Source organism: Camarhynchus parvulus, chromosome 3, assembly GCF_901933205.1.
Source record: "Camarhynchus parvulus chromosome 3, STF_HiC, whole genome shotgun sequence".
NCBI lineage: Eukaryota > Metazoa > Chordata > Aves > Passeriformes > Thraupidae > Camarhynchus > Camarhynchus parvulus.
The window spans coordinates 53,481,278-53,503,372 of record NC_044573.1 but is presented as its reverse complement, the minus strand read 5'-3'; the positions used below and the strand labels follow the sequence as shown (position 1 = coordinate 53,503,372).

The 22,095-nt window shown below is 38.6% G+C and overlaps 1 protein-coding gene across 1 annotated transcript in view; it reads right to left on the bottom strand.

Annotated features, from left to right (window-relative positions):
* NOX3 (NADPH oxidase 3) overlaps positions 1 to 22,095 on the bottom strand; it is a 39,320-nt gene that overhangs the window by 14,785 nt on the left and 2,440 nt on the right. The window contains exons 4-9 of the mRNA XM_030945814.1: positions 21,548 to 21,632; positions 12,524 to 12,669; positions 9,246 to 9,427; positions 6,397 to 6,526; positions 3,157 to 3,249; positions 1,844 to 2,097 (exon numbers count right to left, since the gene is read on the bottom strand). Coding sequence (XP_030801674.1) covers positions 1,844 to 2,097; positions 3,157 to 3,249; positions 6,397 to 6,526; positions 9,246 to 9,427; positions 12,524 to 12,669; positions 21,548 to 21,632 — 890 coding nt within the window. The remainder of the gene's footprint in view (positions 1 to 1,843; positions 2,098 to 3,156; positions 3,250 to 6,396; positions 6,527 to 9,245; positions 9,428 to 12,523; positions 12,670 to 21,547; positions 21,633 to 22,095) is intronic.

Here is a 22,095-nt window from a genome sequence, read left to right as displayed (position 1 = left end):
CTCATTCATTTGATCTAGATAGAGTGGATGAAGGTAGGAAAATAGTAAACAAAGTGCCAAAAAAAATATTACATTTGCATTTGCCAAAGAGATGTAGAAAATAGGGCTATGGACTTTCTTACTGTGGTTTGGATTGCCCATATTCTTCCTATCCATTTCATTAGAAAAGAAATTAGATTCATGGGGAAGGCAGGAGAAATATTTCATTTTGAAAAAGTATTATTAACAGATTCTGTGATTACTTTTAGAATTTAAGCGTTTGCAGATCATCATGATGATTGTGTAGTACTCCTGACCATGAGAGCAGTTAGATTTTGGGGCAGTGTATTAAGCCAGCAATTAAGTCAGCCAAAATCCTGGCGACATAACACAGAACTTAATTTTTTTCACACTAATAGTCTATTCTATGGTTTTAGCTCCCAAATTTTTCAGAAATCACAACTGTCTTTGCTACCTATATAAATGTATGAACACTTTATTTTAATCCTCTTTAACTAATTAAAAACCACACATTTTGTTCTTAACCCTACCTTATTATTCAGTTGCTATCTCTTCTGTCTTCTGCACAGTCTTTGCTATATGTTATTTTTTAATATAGTCACCAATTTGGTGTATAGCTTTAGATATCGAAACTGTGAAAAAGACCTGGTTTTTGTTTCATTGCTTGTTTAACTATTGAAATATTCTTTTTAGCATGTTGCAAGAAAGAAACTGAAGGATGCCATTAGGCACCCTAATGAGATTAAAAAGAAGAGTGTTTATATATGACAGTACTGTTAATTTCAACCCTGCATTGTGGCAAGCAACATTTGATAACTTTTTTTCTCTTCCTCATTTTTTACACTTGCTGTCAATCACTTAGAACAATTTTTGCTCCAGTTCTGCTGAAATGGCATACTTCTCATTCCATTTGACTTTAACAAAGGCACTGATTTCATTTCTAATTCTTATTAACTGATACAATGCAAGGACTGGACCAGATTTTCCTGTCTGCACCCAGCCTCTAATAAAACTGCAGCTCAGTGGTGTCTATGAGCTTTCCAGGGGGAAATCAGTCCCTGCAGTCCCAGGCCCTACACACTCCACTAGAATTTAAATGATCTTGTGCTGGGCTCTTCTTTGCTGAAAATCTCCCCTATTCCTGCAAGCAGTGCAGAAGCAGAGCTACATGGTTTGAATCCATTCAGTACACAGCCAGGTCTTTGGCTGGAGTAAGTCAGGATGGCTCCTTTGACTTCAGAGGATCCCTGCCTGACTTGGAACAACAAAGAATCAACTTTTTGCTTGTATTAAGATGCCAAAAATACATAATTTGAACACAAATAACCTTTATAAAGTGGAGCAGGGTTTGGAAAATAGAGACAAGGTCAAAGGAGACTGTCAGAAAGAAGTAAGGTTTTGGCAGATGTTTCAGGGTCTGCAAAATATCTAAGTAACTGAAAGGGAAAAACTAGAATTTTGGATATGAATTGAGATGGGTACCATAAGCATAGAGGCACAAATCTAGCAGATATCTTCCAAAGTCATTCATTGAACAACTGTCTTCCAAAATAGATATCTTTAGGTGTTAATATAGGTGTTAGAGGTCCAGATGGAAGCAACAGAGATAAGGATATTGATATGGACTTTAAGTCTTGGATTAGTCATCACCTCCTCTTGGTAGCTTCTGGCCCTAGTTCATGCCTAGTAGTTTGTGGTGTTTTTTGCATAATGTTGTATTTATGAATCCAGAACTACAATCTAATAATGTATCATAAAAACACATGCAAAATTAATTAAAATGTTAACATTTCTTTTGAAATGTAGAAATAGCATTTTAAAATACGTTGTCTCTTATTCAAACCTTGGTAACATCCACAATTCCTTCAGAGCCCTTTCCTCTGCTCCAAAGGCCTTGAAGAGGGCTGCAGTCCAATCCCCAACGAGCCGTATGTGGATGCTGAAGTAGTCCTCCTCAGGAGCTGAGGTGAGGGTGAAAGGGTGCCACTCCAGCTGTGAGACTGATGGGCACTGTAGGAATATATATTGGCCAGCTCCCATTTTAAAGCCATGTTTCTTCATGTGGATCTCAAGGACTCCAGAGGAATGCATCACCACCTAAAGAATGATAAAGGGTCAAATTTTATTTTCATTTAGAAGAGTAAATGTTTGTTTTCATTAGATCACAGATATCGTAACCTGCGTGTTGCAGTGTTGTTGCCCAATGGCTTGAGAGCATGTCCAGTATTGTATATATTGTACATGTACAGAGCATGTAAAGTATGAGCTTGACTTCTGAGTGCAAGACGCAGAGAAAAGACTGTAACAATTCAACAATTTGTCAATTTTCTTGGTATAGCCTGTGCATAATATAATTCTAATATAATTAGAATAATTCCTTAATTCCTAGTTTTGCTCTCATGTAACCCTGATAACTCTGTGGGATTACAAAGAAAAAAGCACAGTGAGCTCAATTCTAATACACTTTTATAAAGAGGAAATCTCAGTTAAGCAGCAGTTTTGTATGTTGCCCATAATATACTGAGATTCTTAGATCACAACCAGTCTGTGAAATCAGCAGCAGGACTTATCCAAAATCCTGTTCCCCTCACACAAGGTACACCTGTTCCCAATCCCTGGCTTGATACACGTGGACTCATCTGCTTCAGTAGCAACATCCTCAGTCTATTCTGGTGTGATTTAAATAGTCCCTTGGCACACAGCTAGGGGAAATTGTTACAGTGGTATTAGTGGAGCTTTGACTATATATGCTAACTGATCGTATAACCCTTCATCTCCTTGGAAGACTCCAGATTTTAAAGTAAAAACTGTGTGCTGCTACTGAAGTCAAGGTAGTCTCTGGCATTAACTGCAGCGGAACATGGTTTTAGTTCATTAAAAAGGGAGACCACAAAGAGATGTTTGTGTTATGGTGGTGTGAAGTCCGGTACTTCATTAATCAAGTTTGGTCCCATATGGAATATTCTTATGGATTTGCTATTGGAATAAATGCAAAATATAAAATCAATACTTGGCTGAAAACATGGTAATGATTGAAAAGTTGCTGAAGCTAGGAGTGAAAAATGAGGTCCCTAATATAGAGAGGTTAACTAAAAACAATAAAAAACAATTGACATAATGGGGTTATTTTGCAGATATGTGAACTATGTTACATACCTTAGTAATTATGACTTCCTGTCGAAATCTCCAAAACCTAACAATTCTTTCACAGATGTACAACACCATAGGACTTAAAACCCACTTCCAAGCCTGTAGAAAATTCCATATTAAAAAGCAATGTTTATTTGAATGTCTAAAAAAATACTTTGCTTTTCTGGTTTAAATCAGCAGGTAGCCTAAAATTAAATTACTTGATTTTCTGTGATTTTTGGTTTATCTTTCTCAAGAGAATATTTGCGTTGTTGCTGTAGCTGTTCTGGCTTTCTTGTGGAATAGACATATGGGACTCCCTCATAAACACAGTCCAAAAGCAGTGCTAATATCCATCTATACTCTGGCCAAGAAGAGTCCCTTAAAATGTTTTCCTATTTAAAGGTAAAGGATTAATCTATTTAGGCGTTATTACATATAGTTGTCATTGGACCTGAAGCTGCATAGGTGCATACAGCTATGCAATATTACCCATAGACTTACCTTAATTTTTTTTGCCCAAAGTCTAAAGTATTTCAAAGCAGGCAGATAGGAGTAGCTATAGTAGTTATAGCTACTATAGTAGTTATAGTAGTTATTGTCAGCTGTGAGTTTTCTGATGGTGCATGAGAAAACATTAAGTCCCAAATATTCAATTAGAGAAATGGGATACATTTCCATTTAATCCATTAGTCAACTCTTTATCAATAATTTTTTTTGGTTTTTTTGATCTGGGATACTGAGTTGGTCATACTTTTAAGTATAGCAGATGATTGCTGTGCTTGTACTTGCTGATCCTATGTACTGATCCGTAACAATCAGAGATACTTGGCTATTCAAGTATACGAGCCGATCATTTCACTGAGTTGCACTGATAGCTAAGATAATTAGATATAATTGAATCTTCATGATTTAAAAAGAATGTGGTTTTCTTCCCCAGGAAGAGACACTGTTTTATTTCCACTTTCGTTAATTACACCACTTAGTCTAGCAAACTGGATACTCCACAATCATGTGGCTTTTAAAATTGCCCGAGTAACTTGCTGAAACATTGACTTTGCTGCACAAGCTGGGTAGCGAGGGTTATAAAGTATCTTTTATGAGAAACAAGTCATAAAATTATGTGACTTCCTTAGAAAATGCTGAGAGGATGGAGTGGCAATTTCCCAAGGTTAATTCTTGAAAATTAAATTTAAAAAAAAAGCAGGATTTAATAATGGGAAGAAACTAGCATAAGCCAAAAGATTCTCAGCTAAAGCAGAAACTCAACACATCCGTTGTCCCTAAATACTACAGGTGTCTCTGCGCAGTGGGTAATCTCATGTCTTGAATACATTTGCATATATCAAGGCACAATAATGATGAGATCTGTTTTTCCTCCCTTCCATTTGTGCTACCTGTAAATAAAAGCATGTGACAGGAATTCTAAGGTTGCAGGCTACCCTGGGCAAGAGCTCAGCTGGGATTTTAAACGTGCCATCACTCCAGTGCAACAGAGCGTTCAATCCAAAATGTCTCTTGGCTGGGTTGGGACAATGGGGCATCCACCATGGGCTCCTAAGCTACATGGCTCCTGGCTGGCTAATCAGGGCATCAGTATTCTTGCCCCAGCAGTGTTTCCTCCTGTAATGAGAATGCACTGAAATGGAGCTGTGATGGCTCAGGTGAGGCTGGTGGGGACAGAATTCCGGATGTGCTCTATCATCCCCAGTAGGAGCCTGCTTCCTACCTGCTGGAATATGGAGCAGGGGAGCAGGTGTGGTGGGACTAAGAGAGGACCTCTGTTGTTGTGGCCTCCCCCAGGAGCCCTAGCTAGTGTGGTGTGCCCCCGGTCACTTCACAGTGTCCCAGCTGTGCACAAGGCTGTCCCCTCCCTGCTCCAAGGCTGTCCCACCTGCACCAGCCCCTGCCAGCGCTGCAGAAACCTCTCCATGGCTTTTTAGCCTCTGAGTGAATCTGTGCTGTTTGTCAGTGGTGTCTAGCAGGTATCACACCATAGCACATTACACATCCAGCAAGGCACTGTTCATAGAGATGATCTATATGCCATATGGTATTATCACAATTCATTTAAAGTAATGTGACTTTGCAAGTATGGCCCTGGGTAGGCAGGAAAGTGTGACAAAATAGGTTTAACAGAGAGAAGTGGAAGTTCTTTCCAGTTAGTTTTATGATAATGAATGTCAAGACATGCTGTTTGAAGCAAGCTTGTGTCTGTATTCATGGTGCGTAGCCATGTATTGATTTTTATGGTGACATTGTAGCTGAAATTTTTAGAGAGGCATTCATTTTCTCATTAATATGCAGGTTGGATAGTGGCTAACAATAGTTTAGTTTAAGAAAAATCTATGTCAGCCATTAAAAGAGCTACCAGGCACTGAATGCTAATTTTTCTCCTTTAGGATTTCCTTTGGTATGTTTTTTTCTTTTTGGAAGAAACAGCAGTAACTTGCATATGAGCAACCTAAATCTTGAGCTGAAAATGTTAAATGATTTTGTTTGTATGCAAGACATCTGACATACTGTACGAGTCTGCTACTTAATTACCCCCTGTGGATTTGCAATCTTGTTCTAGCAAAATCACCCTTCCGTGGGACATTTTTCCTGCCTTTTGCCTTTCCCTTTCATAATTCATTTTTTCAGATTCTCTCCTTTTTACCTAACTTAAGACATCAAGACTGGACATTATGAAGTGTGTGCCCCAAAGCAAGGACATGATTTTCTCTGCACCTTATTCTCCCTTGGTATTTAAACTACCCATACTAAAGTACTGTTAGTTAAAATAATAATATTAATTTGCATCCCTAGCTTTACAGGTCTATTGTATTTTCTGTATCTCTACCCTCATAAGGTTTTCACTTGGAGGCTATCTTTGTGCAATGAGCACATCAAGGATATTGGTGATACTGAATTATTAAAAAAAATGTATACAACAGATCAGAGAGTGTATAATTTTGATATTCATACCCTTCAAAGAGAGTGTTAGTTAGTGTTTTCTAACTAAAGGATCTTCCAGAAATAAAAATTGCTGTTAATGACACCAAAATTGTATACAAAACTCTTCACCTGCACTGATTACAGAGGAGTTTGGGAGCACTGTCTTAATGCACAGGGAGAGATCCTGGAACAGGAATGTGAACAAGACACTCTCTAAACAAGACACTAAGTGCCAGTCATTGGCATACTCACCCCAGCCCCCTGTTCCCTAAGACATTTGGCCTCCCAAGAAGGGACAGTAAGTTAAATGAAGACAAACATCACTCTTACCACAGGTTTGTTGCCAGAAAACTCTGGCAAAGGGCACTGAGTGGCGTTCTCCCATTCCCAGTAGTGATCTTTACAGTAGGTGACGTTGTGAAGCAGCAGACTCTGGGGTGTCTGACCTCGGACAAGCTGACTTAAAAACAAAAAGGTTCATCAATGGTGTGTTTCTTTCCAAGGTTTCTGTGTTTCTCTAGGTTTTGCAGTAGTAATCAAATGCCAGTTCTGAGATAAATGAAAGTTTGAGAATTGGCCATTTCATTTCAAACCTGTTCTGCTCTCATGTTCAAATTAGCTTTCCTTTAGTTTTGCAGTGAATTTTTGACCAAAGGCAAGAAGTGTGCTGTAGTATTGGTGTCCATCAGTGCAGCTGAAATGGTGGAAGTCCTTGCATAGAAAATGTACATTTTACTGTATGTGGCAAAATTTGATTTCTAGGTCTTTGGAGTAGGCTCTTTGACCTCCTCTGTATTTGAGCATCTGGGAGTGTTTAGTAAAGTGATAAAATTTAATAGTGACAGACCTTCTCTTTCCTTTACTGCTTTCTAAATGTATTTTTAAAAGTTATGAAAAGAGTTGGAGGAGTGTAATTAAATATATAATCTCTAAATATACTGAATTCTAGCTTGCTTAATTCTGAGAATTTTAATGATGTGAATTTTAAAAATATATCAATCCTGACAGTTCAGTCTAAATGTGTTTCAACTGGTGTTGATTATGGGCAGAGAAAGAAGATTTTTATGGGGAAATCCTATTTGTTTCATATTGTTTCTCTGAATTTTCCCTTCCACCCTTAGTTTGCCTCTGATGCCTGTTCAGATAGAAAGAAAAGGAGTTAGTTTTGAGTGAGGTTTGTGCAGCCACCTGGGAAGGAGGAAGAAGTGGAAGGGGAATGAAACCTTGGGGTTTGACTCTTTTTCATTGGCAGGGGTTGTTCTGGGGCAGGAGGAAGCTCTGTTGCAGTGCACTCCCAGCCTGGAATGCTCATTGAATGGCATTGACAGGGCTCTTCAGCCAGTGCCCCAGTTCTGGGGCAGTCTGGCTCAGTAGTGCTGGTCAGCTGGCTAGACAGAGGGAGCTTACAAAGCTGAAGGTTTCAAAGGGTTCATTAGAGTTGTTTGAAGTTAGATTCTAAAAGTTTTGCCAAAGAGGGAGGGGCACATTTTAATCAGTCCAGGATAAAGTCTATAGTGTTTGCTTGCAGCTCTGTAAAATGGGACTAATTAATTGGGCCAGCTTCAGGAACACTTAAAGCCAAACTGGATGTGGCAACTCTCAAACCACAAGGGAAGAGGTGGGGAAAGTAACCCACCACAAACCATTGTACTGGCCTGTTCCCTGCCTCATCATGAAGCATCCATGTACCTCCAGAGAATAGGCACACGCACACGCTGCTATGGGCTACAAAGTTCCACTCTGTCAAAGAATCCTGGTCTGTACATTCTTTAGTGGTGGGCAATAGCATCTGAATATTTTATGAAATAGACATAAAAAGTGTATTATGATCACAAGGACAGGGCAACCTGGTCTAGTGGGAGGCGTCCCTTCCCATGGCAGGAGGGCTGTAACTGGATGGTCATTAATGTTCTTTCCAACACAAGCCATTCTGTGAACACCAAATGACTGTCCTCAGATCCAAAAATCTTAACTACAGCTTGCAGCCATGTGCACACAACCTAGCCAGCAGGAAAAGACCCATGGAGAAAAGCAATCTTTGTTGAGGGCCCTTCACAGGACATGATTGAGGGCTGCCTATGGTTTAGGACCCGGTCTGGCTTGGTCCTGTGAATGGATCGCTTGTTAGCTCTTGAAACAGAGGAATGTGTTTCTGTCACTGTATTTCCACCCCAAACACTGGGTTGTGTAGCCCAGGGACTGTACCATCGCATGAGCCAAGTCCAGGGGGTGAGGAAGAGCATGAGATTTACCTCAAAACTGCACTCCCTGAACTAAAATGTGAATGTAGATTAACATGAATGCTATCACACATAATGAGAAAAGGAAGTGGAGGATAGCACACAAGGGAGAAGAAGATGATGCCAGTGGAGCTGGAAACAGAAGATGGAAATGTTTTCAGCTCCAAGCACCTCGCTGCTCTCACTCTGCATTGACAGAGGATTTATCAGTCCCTGAGTTTCTCAGGGAAGGTCCCATGCATCTGCTGTCCCTCGCTGTAAGAACCAGAGTCCTCTACTAAGAGGACAGACCTTTCTTTTGCTCTGAGGAACAGGGAGCGAAACAGCAACCAGGCAGTCATCTCTGTCCATGAAAGTCATCTGGCTGGGCTAATCATAAGCCTGACTTGTTTGTTACTGTAGTGCTTTAAACCTGATTTGTAGTATAGTACCTAGCACTACTACACAGTATGTCTGTATGGTGAGGAAATTTGAGTTCTGGTCCTTGAAGAGGAAGGTCAAAATCACTTTACATTTATGGAGGCAGAGGAGAATGGCCACAGAGACACCTACTATAGGGTAGATGACATGCTGAAAGCTTCTCAAGCTTCTACAAGGTCTCTTGAAAAATGCCTTACAAGAGCTACGAGCAAAAGGTCCATCCCTTACTAATTTGAACCCACAAAGTCTTGATTCCTGATCTGTAATGTCCCTAGTTCCCAAGCATTCATTCATTGATAAGGTACAGGTTGTAAGGTGGTAGAAGGGTGGCTGAATAAACTGAAGGATGCTTTAATTCCTCAGAAAAGGGATGTATTTTAATTTCAGAATGTTTTCATTTTGTAATCTCACCAAAGATCCCAGCAGTTTGTTAGTAGAAAAGCATGGGATTGTAGATTTGGATGGTGTTTCATCTCCAACTGTGTACATACACCCCATGTAGTTTACACAAACACTTACCCCATACCATGGACTATTAAACCAGTGAAGAAAACCACAAAGAGGTGGTGGGTGTACCAGAAAACCTCATAGCATGACCTTCTGATGAGCTCAGTGGATGAAGTCATGATCAGAATTAAAGCCACAGTTATCACAACTCCAGTTATTCCAGCTATTGTGGTCAGTACTTGTCCTGTTGTGCTCTAGAATAAGAATACATTGTTAGTATTAGTATTAGTAGTTACTGTTGTTATAACTTATTTTTATTACTATTTCTATTACTTTTATTATTGTTACTGTTTCTGCTATTACACCTGAAGCCAAAATCTTCAGCATAGGAGCAAAACCAGACACACCACAAACCATTGTACTAACAAGACACGGAGGCAAGGCAATTCTTCATTTTACCACAGAATGACATTGAAAGACATCCCTCTACTCTGTTTCTACTCAGGCTTATTCCAAACAGATATTTAATATTTGCTGCCATTTACTTGTTTCAGGGATTGAAAGAAAAAAATTAGGCAGTCTCATTTGTACTTTGATCAATTTTACTTACTTTCACAAGTAATGAAAATGTGCCACAAATAAAGAAAAATTATCAGAGAAATGAGAAGATTAAACCTAGAAGTCTAATAAAGAAAACAGCACTAGAAACCAACTTATTTTTGTGAAGTGATAATGTGAGGTGCTAAGCACCTGCAACTGTGAAAGTGTGGAACTCTTTTGTACTTACTTTACTTCAAAGTTTGTGGAGCTGTAGAAGGCCTGAAATGGTACAAAAAGATGGCATACTCTCATTTACCTAAAAAATATATCTTGTTTATCTGTTCCTTACATATATTTGAAGATACACTGCATAACACTTGGGTTTATTTTTTAAAATACATATTTAAATTAACATTTTTATACTTGTTAATGAAGAAACATTAATATGCTGGGCTGGAACATGTTCCTTCTTGTTCATGACTCACAGATGTCAGCACAGGTCTGGTATATCTGTCTAAACCCACCAAAATAAACTGAAGTGAGAGTGAGGATGTATTTTGAACACAACTGTCAGATGTTGATTGCAGTTATAAAGTGCAAATCGTGCAGAACAGCAGTAAAAATCTAACACACAACACGAGAATCAGGCTAAATATGCCATCAGAGTGTAAATGAATTCCCCATTTGTCCTACAAAGAATCTACATCTGTTTTCCCAGTGCTGATGCACAGGAATGAAGCAGCTCAGCACGTCTTCTGGATCCTGATTTTGTTCTACACCTTAATACATTAGGAGATAAAAAAACAACCCTCTATTGTATTTGTAAAGTGCACTCATTTGATATGGTAATCCTAGAGGTGATAAAATTCCACAATGCCATTTTTACAGTCACTTTTTACAGTAAAATCATCCTTTCAAATGCTCACACTTGACAGCACACAGTACATTTTCAAATGGGCACCTGTGAAGAGTGTGTTCAGATCCTATTACATGTGAACAGGATTGATCTAGGTGATATTTTGAACATTTCCACTACAGTGGCTAGTTTGGATATTGAGATGAAAAAAGGCAAAATGTCAAAGACAGTACATTGCTTCAATGGCAGTAGGATAACACTGAAAAGAAAGCCTGAACTGTTGATCTCAGAACTTTCTTCTCTGAAGTTAGAAACAATCTTTTGTTTCCTTCCCATCATAATTTATTAATTCTGAGTTTAGCTACTGAGACGCAAGTGAGTGATAAAAGAAATATAAATATTAGAGGTTAAAGTAAAATCTAGGCTGCAAATTGAAAGATAATTGTGGAGTGTATTGCTGTGAGAAATCTGAGAAAGAATCTCAAAATATCCTAACCTTCTTCCTCAAGGGTATTTAGTATCTTAATGCTAATTAGAGGCCTACCTCACAATTATATCACTATGGGAATGCTTAGTGGAGAAAAAAAAATGGTTACTGAAAGATGGTAAGTTCCTGTTCAGAGCTGGGAGCTTTGTTCTGCTCCTGGGGAGCACCTCATGGCCATGCAATGGAAGTGGCCACTGGGTGTACTGAAGGACTGGGAAGCCGAGCCCTTGGCTTTCTGTCCTGTTCTGATGAACCTGACTGCTTTGTCAACACTAACATGAAGACTTTAGCATTCATACCACTGACTGCATCAATTTGCTTGATTTTCCTCAAATTTGAAATGGTTTACTTTTTTATCTCGAAAGATGAAAACCCCATGCAATCTAAACTGGAAAGGAAGGAAGAAAAAGCAGGACAAGCCTTGCAGCTTAAAAGCACTGTTGAATCCTATCAATGGTTCTCCAGCCATCCTCTTACTTGGGTTCTTGTTTCAGTGGAGCACATCACTGTTCCGAAGAGCACCAATGCATGGTGTTCAGGCAGCCCTTATTCCATGCTGACTATGTGGGCATTTTCTAAAGAGCAGAACAATATGCATAGGAGTCTCACCAACGCCATTGCAGCCCTGGAATGTGTAACTATGAAACAGGATACACAAGGAAACATCTAGCATAAATGTGATGTGTGCTACAATGGAATATGGAAAAAAAGCTGATTAACTTTTGCATGGTTACATTCCTTCTCTGCATGCTCAGCTTTTCTTTATGCTATGAATATTATAAGGGAGAGCTTATAATGCTGTTGTGGCTTATCCAAGAGGGTGGACAGAGGCACAGTCACTTTTTTGCCCCAAAACAAGCAGAACCATTTATGGGTTGAGGATCTTGTATCTCTGCTAGTCTCGTGAAGAGCACACAGCACCTCTAGATTCCCCCTGCTCTGTTTCCTGTGTGCAGCAGCCCCCTGGATGGTTTTGAAGGTGCTCTTTCCTGAGCAGCCACAGTTGACATGTAATGAGGCAGGATCAGCCCCCAGATTGGGAAGGTGATGCACCACCATGGGGAGAGACAAATAGCAAATGCAAAAGCAATATTGTGATGTGCTATTGCTGTTTGGTTATTTTTCTTTCTAAAAAGAAGTTTTACTTGTTCCATGTATTGATAATTTAGTTTTTGGGTTTTTTAAAATTCTTTGCAGGTTTATTTAATTGCCTACTCTTCACAACACTCCTTATCCTCCCCCCACCAGCTGTCTCCTGACAAACTAATTAAAATACTATAGACATTTCTTTGAGCTTAGTAACCTGAAAATTGCAGCTCTGAGTAAGTGTTTTCAGCTGAAATTGAGGTTAACCTTTGGCAGCACCTTCTCGCTCTGGTTAAAAGGCTTTGAAATACAGTTTTACCGGCAATAGAATCCATGGAGGAAAACTTTTTAGATGAAGAAACCTCAAAAGTGACATCTTACTGTTTCATAGGTCCTGATTGGGTTCAAGTAGCTTTCATTTGGGCTCTTGCCAAGACCAGAAAGTTTATTCCGTAGCTCGCCAGCTTCTTTTGACTGGCTGGAATGATACCGCTCGATGTTGATGGAGTGGGCAACAATATGGATGGCTGCAGGAGAGAAAGAGTGGTGTGAAATTGAAGGCACACTTGTGTGTGCCCACAGTGCCAGAAGGAACTTCATTACTCACACTGTGAACATTCTGAAAAGCTCAGGCATAAATTGAGAGTTTTGCATGGATTAAGCTGACAATAAAAAAGAGAATTTTATCAACTGCATGTCTAATATGAAGTGACTGCTTCACAGTAGAGAGGATAGGAGCAGCAGCAGCCTCACCTCCCAGCTTTAAAGTCAAGTGCCCTGCAGTCTCCAGTGTCATCTAAGGAGGACATCTTGAGAGTTGATATAAAAGTGTACCCCTCTGACTTTAAATTTTTCAAAATTAGTTAAATTCATTAAAATTCCTATTTTTAGTTAATATACTAGGATGTGCCATGGTTTAGCCTTGCTACACAGGACACTAAGTTGACTAGTTTAGGCAAGTTTGCAACTAGCACTAAAGATGCTTTTAAAATCTGTCCCCTATGAACAAGCAGCTGTAGCATTACTTTATGCAGGTGGAGCCTGGGGAACCCACAGGAACTATGATTTAAAGGGAGAAGAGCAAATCACAGTGTTAGATCTGATTTGTCCAGAGTATCATATATTGCCTCTACTTCTGGCCTGCCCCCAAAAGGTACATGAAATGGTCAGTTTAGAAAAATTCATTAGATTGAAGTAAAAAAATCCCCTGTAACTATTTTCTTGGGTGGAAACTATATAATTTCAAGAGCTGAAAAGGAAGGACTTTGTTTTATTATTGGCTTACATAGATAAAGTTGTAATCAAGCTAGGTGCAGACTTTCATTTTTCAATATGAGAAATTTTCAAATCCATTACATGCAAGTTGTAATTAATGCAAGATATTAAATGCCAAAGGATGAAAAAATGACAATGAAAGATAATTATATGTTTACAGCACAGCTATTTCTAGTTTTTATAATTAGCTTCCTGTTATCATCTCTCCTTCAGTGGTTATCTGTTTCTGTCCCTGACCATTTAAAAAACCTTTCTAAAAGGCAGTATTTGTAGTAAACCAAATATGATCTACTTCTCTGAAAAATAATCTCCTAAAATTTTTTCTTTTCTTTTCTTTTCTTTTCTTTTCTTTTCTTTTCTTTTCTTTTCTTTTCTTTTCTTTTCTTTTCTTTTCTTTTCTTTTCTTTTCTTTTCTTCTCTTTTCTCTTCTCTTCTCTTCTCTTCTCTTCTCTTCTCTTCTCTTCTCTTCTCTTCTCTTCTCTTCTCTTCTCTTCTCTTCTCTTCTCTTTCTCACCTTTTTCTCCCCTTTTTTTAATTGTGACTATGTGGATGAAAATAATGTTTTACTATACAAGTCACTGTTTAATCATAGACGTAAACACAGGATTAAATGCATAAGGACCTTGGTATTGTTGGTCATTTATGTGCCTATCTACTCTAGTGGGCTCACTCACTCACTCCACATGCTGGAGTCCAGCTCCTCTTCAGCACCTGGGGACAGCTGTGTCCATGGGAGCATGAGTTAAAGTAAGATGCTGGCCATGGAAATGGTAAAAGCAGCCACTGCAAGAAGGTTAAACATTCCCCCCAACAGTAAGTTGTCCCATGTGTCCATGCTGGAGAGAGACTGTTTTCACTCTGTACTTCTGAGGTGATCCTTCTAGAGCAGTAGATGTACTGTGGTTAGTTGATTGTCAGGATGCACTTCATTCAAAATGTAATGTTAACTTAGGGACTCCTCCTGCCACTTCTTGACACCTCATTGCCTCATGCTTAGATATTCACTGGGAGATGAAAGACCTATTTAAAAATCCCTATTACATTAAATTTAAAGTAAGGCTTTAAACCAAATCACAGGTCGTAGTCACTGGGTTGACTGGTTATTCTCTTTTGAGCTGTCTCTTGATTAAGCCCTTAATAAAAATAATCTAATATTTATTGACATAGGCATCCCAAGTGAATATCCTGAGAACCCAAACTGCAAAATCAACCTCCCATTTCTCCTGAATCTTTGTCCCAATGAATAATAAATTATTTGTACAAGCTGGAATAGCTTCAGCAGGATGGAGACCGAATCCAAATGGGTATGAACTGCAGAGAGATAAAGTGAGCCTGGAAATTAGAAGACAGATTCAAGCCATCAAAGGAATGAGACTCTAAAATAACCTTTTGATGAATGGGATAATGGGATCAAGCAATCTAAGCAGCTTTCAGCCCAAGGTTGGTCATTTTATGAAACGGTGTTCATGACAGGACTGTGAGCATCAGAGGGTACTGGACTGTGGCCTGGCATGTCCTGCATGTGCTGTTATTAGTTAGGTGCTGCATGTGAAACAGCCTTGCCAGCATCAGGTGAAAGATGCTTCCTGGAGCCCGTGCATGAGTGTGCTCCTAGCACCCCAGCAGTGCTGGGAGCACTGGAAGGAAGGTGACACTGGACCACAAGCAGCAAATGAGATGTGTGGATTTAGACTGTCAAAACCCAAGAGCCCAAGCTCTGAGCTGGATGGTTTAGGTGGCAGCTGTGTGGGGCCTGTGGCAATCTGTTCCCCAGTGTACAACTGATGCATAAGCAGTATATAAACCCTGTTTATGTATTTAGGTGTAACAGCACATTTAAGTGCTGAGTGGGAAGGGGGGAACTGTTCCTACAAGGGGCTTTCAGAACAGATGTGTTGGCCTGGTAAGGATGCTATCTGATCCAGCTGGAGGGGAACCAAGTCGCTGCTTGATGAGGACCTGATTTCTTTGACATCTGAAAGAGCTCCCTCGTAGGACAGGAGTGTGGGGTAACAGAGTTCTGTCTTTGGTAAGTTGTGGAGTTACATGCTGCACATTGTCTGGTATGGGCTAAGAGAAAGAGGGAAGAAAACTTTCAAAGGATGGAAAACCCTGACAACCAGTCACTACGTGGACTTCTACTAAGTAGTTTTATTTTGGCATCTATGAGTGGCTACTGTAACTTGGGCCTCTTGCCCTCTATACCTACAGGACGCTCTTTATAACTCTGGTATGATGTAATAGTCCCCATAGCCTAGGGACCAGGAGAGTTTCACACAGTTAGGATCCATAGTGCTGTTACACCAGAGTTTGCCTGTAGTGTGTCAGCTGCAGGTTTTGGATTATCTTTGCTCATTTAGAATTGTGACATTGACTAATTGTGGAAGTTTGAATCTGTGTTCGTAGCAAAAGGCACTTTATACTTTCACCTTCAAAACAATTGATTTTTTTAAAGTGATACTGCAGACTGTAAAATATTCACATGAAATGATGACATTTCTGTTGTTTAGAAAGCTATAAAATATTGTACTTTCCCCAAAGTGCAGGATTCTACATGATTTGCACAAGTTCTAGTCATGTCAGCAGTGACAGGATATCTAATGCTATCTAGTAAATGCAGGGTGTTGAGAGGGAAATGAGATGCTAGTTTTCTCCAGACAGGCAGAGGAGAAATGTTCCTAACAGAACATTTCTAATCTTGGACAGAAGAAAAATGAGTTGAATGGATATAGTTCTCAAGAAGGTTTTGAGACTATAGTTAATGAGGAGTACTCATGTTGCAACTTTCCCCTGGAAGGAGAGATCCAGTTCTGGCAACCTAGCCTAGTAAGGTTTTTCTGCAGGCCATCAGAGCACACTGTCTTTTCCATCTGCACGTTGTTCTGTTTCCCTGTGTTTCTGTCAATGGAAACATCATCATAGATTCTTTGGGATCTACCACACCTTCCCTTCTGGGTGACATTCTCTCCAGCTTTCATCTGATAGGTAGAGGATATTACAAGTATAGAAGACTTCCAGAATGAACAGGAGAATTGCTGTTGTTTTTATTTTCTGTAAGCTATTCTGTGGTAGATGTTAATGTAGAGAGAATAATGATACATTGAAAAATATCACAATCAGACTAATGATGTACTGAATATGTTGGTTTACCTGAGTCTCCCATGGTCTTAGATATTGCCTGGAGTATTATTAGATTAATGCTTCTGATAGGGGTTTTTTTGTGCTGCTAGCAAAAAATGATGCAATCTAAAAATTAATTATAGCTGGATGGTAAGAGTAATGCAAAGATCTAATTCCATTTTCTGTGTGGTTCATTTAATGTATAATAGTTGTAGCAGAATAAAAATTCTGGCACCAAACACATCACCATTAACTAAAATATTTTACATCCCTAAAGTGCATTTTCTGAAGGTCTTTGCATCTGCAGTGTATAAAATTTACTAAGCAATTCCAAAATTACATATGCAGATTTCTGAAATCTCAGCTTACCACAGTTGGTAGCTATTTGCTCTGCACCACTTATCTGAGTTAACCATGAGGGCAAAGTTTAAGGGACTACATCTCAGAATTTTCAGTTCAATTTTTTCCTCTTTCTGCATGTCCAAATATAACATATGGAATAAATCACCCAATCTGTTAAACAAATCTTTTTTTATATCAGTTTATGAAGAATGAAGGATTTTTGTGGTTTTTAATGACATCTGGAACCTCTGAAGCACTTAACATACATTAATTTGTATTTGACCCTCAGATGTTCTATCTAGTCCACCTCTGAGATCAAATAAAAAGCTTTATTGGAAGGAGAGAGGGAGGAAAAGGATTGCTATTAGATCATGGTGTTTACTGTACATATCCTTAAATACAAAAAGATATAATTAAATTATCTTGAAAGTATGGTCAATTTAGCTACTCTTATTCAGCCAATTGTGCCTTCAGTGAAGCATGCACAATTCTTATTGAACTAAACAGAAATTTCATGTGTTTATCTGAGGACAAGATTTAACTCTCTCTTTTTCTGCATGCCTGTACAGGATAATAATCAAATTGGAGCTTGCTGCTAGCCGTTAAACATTTTGATTAACCAGCTCATCATGATAAAGTCAAAGGGTCAAATCCTGGCCTTTCTGCCCACAGCAAAGAGAACAGCTTTACAGGCAGATAACCCAGGCATGGAGAATTCTGCCGCTGACCAAGGCTGGGGTTCTTCTTGCCACCCATTGTCTTGTGCATTCCTAGTTATTCAGAACCCCTAATTCAATTTCATAACGTCTTTGTGGACTAAAAAGGCACAGGTTGCATAAAAATTAGAATAGCTTGCATTTTATTTTGTTTTTAAGAATGGTTATAAACATCAAAGAAGAACATGACTTGGACCATTTTTTATCTTAGCTGGAAGCCTATAATCTTCAATTTAATGTTGTTTCCTTCCTAGTACTTGCACTAAGCCTGGATTTAAACAATCTGACTAAAAAAGCAAAAAAGACATTTGATGGAAGTTTGATTTTCTGTAATTTCTCAAAGTACAACACTGAGGTATCAGCTAGACCTCTTTTGAAGATAGGCATCTGCTTCCCTGAAAACTTAATAATTTACACAAAAATGTGACAGGTCACCAAAACCATTCACATAGTTTACCAAAAATGGGTTGAAAATGGAAAGGTTTGCTAGTATTTTTAGCTATAGATTTTTCAGTGCTTGTCAGGAGCCAAACACACCTGGCATCACTATACTTCTTTCTACACTTTGCATGTTTTTAAAGAAGAACGCATTGCTGGAGTTTTTAAGGAGCAGGAATCACCATTTCAAACAGGAATCACCATTTCAAACAGCCTAACTCCAAGCAACCTTGCGGTCCTTACCCTGTTTTGCCTTAATTGCTTAAATTTTATTAATATCATAATTCAAAGGTTGATGGATCAAAATATTTATATGACCTTTCTGCAAACACCAAAAATATGCAAGCAATTTCTTCTTTAAGATATGCCCAACATATCAAAGTAAAGAAAGAAAAATGCCCCCAACACTCCCCACTTCAGAAAATGTATGAATATGCTTTTTTGAGAGCATAAAAACAGTACAGTGAGAAGTAGGTGTTGTAGAAAATATTATTACTATCTCTTGTGGTGTCTTTAAGTTTCAAGCCACTGTGTCTCAACTGAAAAGTCTCTTTCCAGTACAAAGCACAGAATTATTTGCACTGACGAAACTGAGGGTGCATGAAACTCTGATTTTATTCTAGCAGAGTTACGGGTCTATAAGGAAGATTTATTAGTGGCTGAATAACTCCCAGACAGCTCTTATCACAGACAGGCATGCAGAATGCAGGAAGCCAAACTAAGCAGAATTCCCTTTACTGAATTTTCAATGATGCCCTTGATTATAGATAGCATTGTTTACTCTCTCTCTTTCCTCCAACTTCCCTCTTCCACTAGTCTCTAATTATATTCCTTTATGACCTGACCAATTAAAGCCTGCTCTTGAATTTGTATTAGAGATGATGAAAAATTAAAGGTACAGATGTACTCTTTTCAAGGCCAGGCACATTTCAGCTGAGCTAGCTGCCTGTTAGAAGCCAGACAATACTAATGTTGCACTGATATTTTTAGCACACTATTAAATAAATATGCTGGAATAACACCACCTGGCAAGGCAAGATGAATACATGTTGATTTAATAATAAAGGAGTTTACAATTTTATATTGTGAGGCTAAGCTTACTGATCTGATCTTCAAATTGGTTCAACTTCTTGCTACCACATTTAGTCTATTGATCATACAAGGTTGTACATCCATTTAACTGAGAATTACTAAATTGCAATAGACTAATAGGAGTTGACTATGTTTTTGGGTAAAAGGCAATACAGGTAGTACTAGGATAAATAATGTGTCATTTGAGAGGAAAATGGCATCTATTTACACATCATTTTAAGACTGTTAGATTTTATTGAAAAGGATTCAGTGTACTTGTGGGTACCACTCTGAAGTGTTGCTTTTCTGTCACAATGTGTTCTGTATACTTTATTTTTCTATGAACTTAAAATTGAATTTCAGGAAATTGAGTTTCTGGCCATTCTTTACACAAGTCTAACACTATTCAGTGATGTAGTGTTTTTTCAAATATGATAAATGTTTCTCACTTGACTGTTAATGAAACTGGAATTCATAGGTTGTCATGCTTTGTTTATTAGACTTCCTTGTGTTCTGTTTTCTTTCTCAAATATCTCATCAACTATTTTTCCATTTTATATTTTAGGAAAAAATAAATCAACCAGCCTAAATAACAACCCAAAAATGAACCTTTGATTTCTCCCTAGAGAGTGATTTAAATGAGAATTATATGAGCATGCTTTCTGTCATTTCACATTGGCTTCTGTGTCTTTTTCCTTGAAATTAGTGAAACCATTAAAGTAATCACTTTTCTGATAGACTTGCACTTCCCAAACTGTCGATATTAATGCACTAGCAAACATTTTAATATTAATGTAAAAACCAAAAACATAAGAGGTTTGACTGAAGTTTCACTTTCTTTTTGGAACATGACCCATTATACACCAAGTAAAGTTGGTTAATTTATATTCCTGGGTTGATTTATTAATTAAAGAAGCAATGTTGCGCTCTGTAGGAATTTGTTCTGTAGTGAAACTGAACTCTGATGAATGAGTGGACATGACAGATAAGTAATTCATCATAATACACCGTAAGATGAATGTTTATATCCCATAGCCTTACGCTTGGAATTCTTTAGCATGACATAGAGAAGACAAACTTTAGCTATTGGTTCCCATTGGCAATCCTGACTTCAAATTCTTGTCTCACAGCATGAGGACATTAACAGCCTAGACACACAAAAGCAGCTCCCTCACAAAGGCTGAAAAAGATATTGGGTCCAGAATCCACCCTGACAGCCTGGGGGTAGAACAGTTACCCTGCAATGTCTCATGCTTGCAAATAGCCCTGATTAATTCCTCTGTCTCCTTCCCTTTTTCTAAGAGAACTATCTATCTAAGAGATCTATCTATCTATCTATCTATCTATCTATCTATCTATCTATCTATCTATCTATCTATCTATCTATCTATCCATCCATCCATCCATCCATCCATCCATCCATCCATCCATCTATCTATTCATCTATCTATCTATCTATCTATCTATCTATCTATCTATCTATCTATCTATCTATCTATCTATCCATCCATCCATCCATCCATCCATCCATCCATCCATCCATCCATCCATCTATCCATCCATCCATCTATCTATTCATCTATCTATCTATCTATCTATCTATCTATCTATCTATCTATCTATCTATCTATCTATCTATCACATATACCTCTCCATCTCTGTGGGCTCATGTCCTTCTTCTCATTGGCTTTTGTTCATTCTTCTCTGTACATCCTTTCTCCGCAAGCTATCCCCTGTTCCCTTCATGTTCTCTGAATTCCTACAAACTTCTCCAGGTCCTTTTGCTACTTAGAGAACAGGAAGGTGCCATGTCTTTTTCCCAGTCAGGTGAACAAGTACCTCAGTAAGTCACCAGGACCAACAGAATAGAAAAATTTTGATCTCAAGTTGCTGTTTTCCCCTCAAGGGGGCCATTAGTTTCCTAGATCAGTCACCCACTAAAAATAAATATCTAGACATCCATTGTTTTTGAGACACCTGCCTCTCTCAAATTCAGATTAAATTTATTACCTGGTTGAAAAATTAGTGAAGATGTATTGGTGGGCAGATTTGTGGTGTGACTCAGAAGCATAATTTCCTTACAGAATCAGGCAGTAATGCTATGTCATCTCCCTAAACATCTACCCTCAGGGATTAAATGAAAGTTATTTACACTAAATTTTAAGGGCACACAAGTAGTTCAGATTAACTAAGTGGCAACTGGTGTTTACTATTCAGATTGAAAGTTTATTTCCTTAGCAGTCAAACTCTTCTCAAGCAAAAAAGATTACAAATGGTTAATCAGATGGGACTCCTACACACATTTAAAGCTGCAGTCAACAAATGATTGCACTAAAATATCATATCTCAGAGCTGATGGGGATTACAGCATTAGGCAGAATCACTATGAAATTCAAAACAGTTCAAAGGCAAAGAAGAAAAAAATAAAACCAAAAAAGCTTACTTGCATTTAACGCTATTCCATAGGCAACCATCTTGTGAAATGTGATGTTTTTGTCAAGTTGTCTCCTCAGTGCTCCTCCACAGTACTTGGTGAAAAAGCAGAACTTGTTTTATATCATTCCTATTGGTGTTTACATCTCACATTTTGGAGAGGAGAAGAGTTCAGTACATTTGAAAATGGAATGCTGAAGGAATTCAGTGGAAGTTTTGGGTTAGTTTTAGGACTCAAGTAACTTTCCTGAGTGGCACTCCAGGGTTTCTGAAGTTGTTCATCCTATGTAGGGGCTCAAAAAACGTTTGATAAAGCTCTGCTACACTTAGTTGTGATTTGTGAGTGGTTTATCTGAGCTGACATTAACTCATTTGCGGATGTAAGGACACCAGGCTGGGCCACCACTGCTTTGTCAGCTTAGCAAAACAGAGCTGAAGTGCTGGCAAAGCCAGCTTATAATGAAAACATTTTCTCTGCTTTCCGGAAATGCACAGCCCAGGAGGGTGAGGCTGTCTAGACCTCAGGTGGTTGCATGCTGATGTGTCACTGAGCCGTGC